General features: G+C 34.6%; 1 protein-coding gene across 2 annotated transcripts in view; it reads left to right on the plus strand.

Annotated features, from left to right (window-relative positions):
• The first annotated feature begins 1,017 nt into the window (after nucleotides 1-1,017).
• The window catches only part of SLC2A2 (solute carrier family 2 member 2), a 39,553-nt gene continuing 38,782 nt past the window's right edge, over nucleotides 1,018-1,788 (plus strand). For both annotated transcript variants that reach the window (XM_018553756.1, XM_018553755.1), the window contains exon 1: nucleotides 1,018-1,065. In XM_018553756.1, the coding sequence (XP_018409258.1) occupies nucleotides 1,048-1,065 (18 nt within the window). In that variant the 5' untranslated portion in view covers nucleotides 1,018-1,047. The remainder of the gene's footprint in view (nucleotides 1,066-1,788) is intronic.

Below are 1,788 nucleotides of genomic sequence, written 5' to 3' on the forward strand. Positions count from 1 at the left end.
AAACCCGTGTCCAGGCTACAGACATGTAAGTATTTACATATTCCTAATAAGCAGAAATAGAGTTGTAAAACAAGCCCTTGCTATCCTCTGTAGCTGCAAACAATGTGGAGCAATTCAGCCTCAAAATTCACAAAATAAACCCTGGTTGGGTTGTAGCCAGATTTGTAGCAGATTAATTTCACCTACATAGAGTAGGTGTTCTATGTTTAGAAGGCTGAAAGTCTGTTAAGTGACTGCTGGGATAGAGAATACAGTGAGATAAAGCTGCCAAGAGTTTGGATACAACTCCAACAGAGTACCTAAGTTATAAACTTTGAAGATGGATTGCACCAAAATGCATGCAGTAAGAGGTCAGTGAGGGCTTATTTTAAAGCTTTAGGCAGGTTCACTTTAGGGGGCAGTGAGTCTGGTGACTAATGCTACCTCTTTTACACCTAATGATATACCGTACCCTAAATGTGAAAACATTGTTGCATAATAATTTTGCAGGGGGGTAATTTCTAACATGCCTTATAAAACTTCAACCCATCAGCTACCCCAACCATCTTCTGTTTTTTGTGAAACCTATACAAAATGTCTTTTGAACCTGCCAAATCTAAAAGCACAGGTGCCTGCAAATAAATGTCCTATATTTTGAAATTTAAATGTAGTTTAGAGTATCAAATTACTATTTTTCCTCCTAAGAATGAAGCTGATAAAATCTTGAGAGACTGAAAAATTGTTTTTTTTAACTGTATTATTTTAATGCTGTAATAGATCCATTATTCTTAAGTGACATGATGCTTACATGCATAACCAGGCATATATTGAAGTTGCATTATAATGGAGCAAGATGGTACCCTTACAGGCAGCTTTGCTAGCATAAAACAAGTTCCTAATTCTCTTACACAGCATTGCACTGATGTCCTTTTGCCCCTAGAAACAGTTACACAATTGTTGTTTAACTTAGCCCTCCCCTAGGACTGCCTCTCTTGTGTACCTGTATTTAACCATAGATCATTCACTAGACAGGATTCAGTCTCCTGCAGTTCACTGGACAAGACCACAATGGACAAGAAAGAGAAGGTATTGCAGTTTTTGTTTATGTCTTATCTCTTGCTGTCTCACTTTTTACCCAAAGGAAAGACACTTTCCTCTATGTATATTAGTGCATTGCTAGGAGCTTGTTAATAATATGTTAAAGTGTTAAAAATAATCTTTTGAAGTGTTATTTGTACATAAGCATATGTCTTTTATACCTTAGCCTACAAGATTGCCACTTTCCGCAACCTTGCATTTTTTCTTACTTTTTGGAGTTAGCACTGTGAAGTGACTTTGTTGCAGAAATGGTTGCTCTGCAACCAATTAATTTGCACGCTGTGTACGGAAACAAATTTATTGTCTAAATTATCTGTCACTGTGTGTATGGCTGTCAACATTTCAAACATTTAAAGAGACAATCTGTTGCTTTGTTATTTAGTGACAGGATAACAGTGTCTAAATAAGATAATGGACATCCACTTTTCCTTGTTAAGAATTACTGTCTCAGCTGGGTTTTATAAATATCTTTTTGCACTTGTTTCAGTATCGTTTGACATAAGAATAAAAAAACCTAAATAAACCATTAGCATATAAAACATTTTTGTGTTATTGTGGCGTTATTAATAAGAAACAGGGACATTTCAGGTTACAATTGACATCATTAAAAGTTGGGCAATGGAGATGTAATAAACTATGCATGAAATATTTTATATAAACATAATATAATAATAATATATTATATAAATGTCTTATATCTTAAAATTCTTA

This window comes from Nanorana parkeri, unplaced genomic scaffold (genome assembly GCF_000935625.1).
Source record: "Nanorana parkeri isolate BGI_ZX_2015 unplaced genomic scaffold, ASM93562v1 scaffold129, whole genome shotgun sequence".
Classification (NCBI taxonomy): domain Eukaryota; kingdom Metazoa; phylum Chordata; class Amphibia; order Anura; family Dicroglossidae; genus Nanorana; species Nanorana parkeri.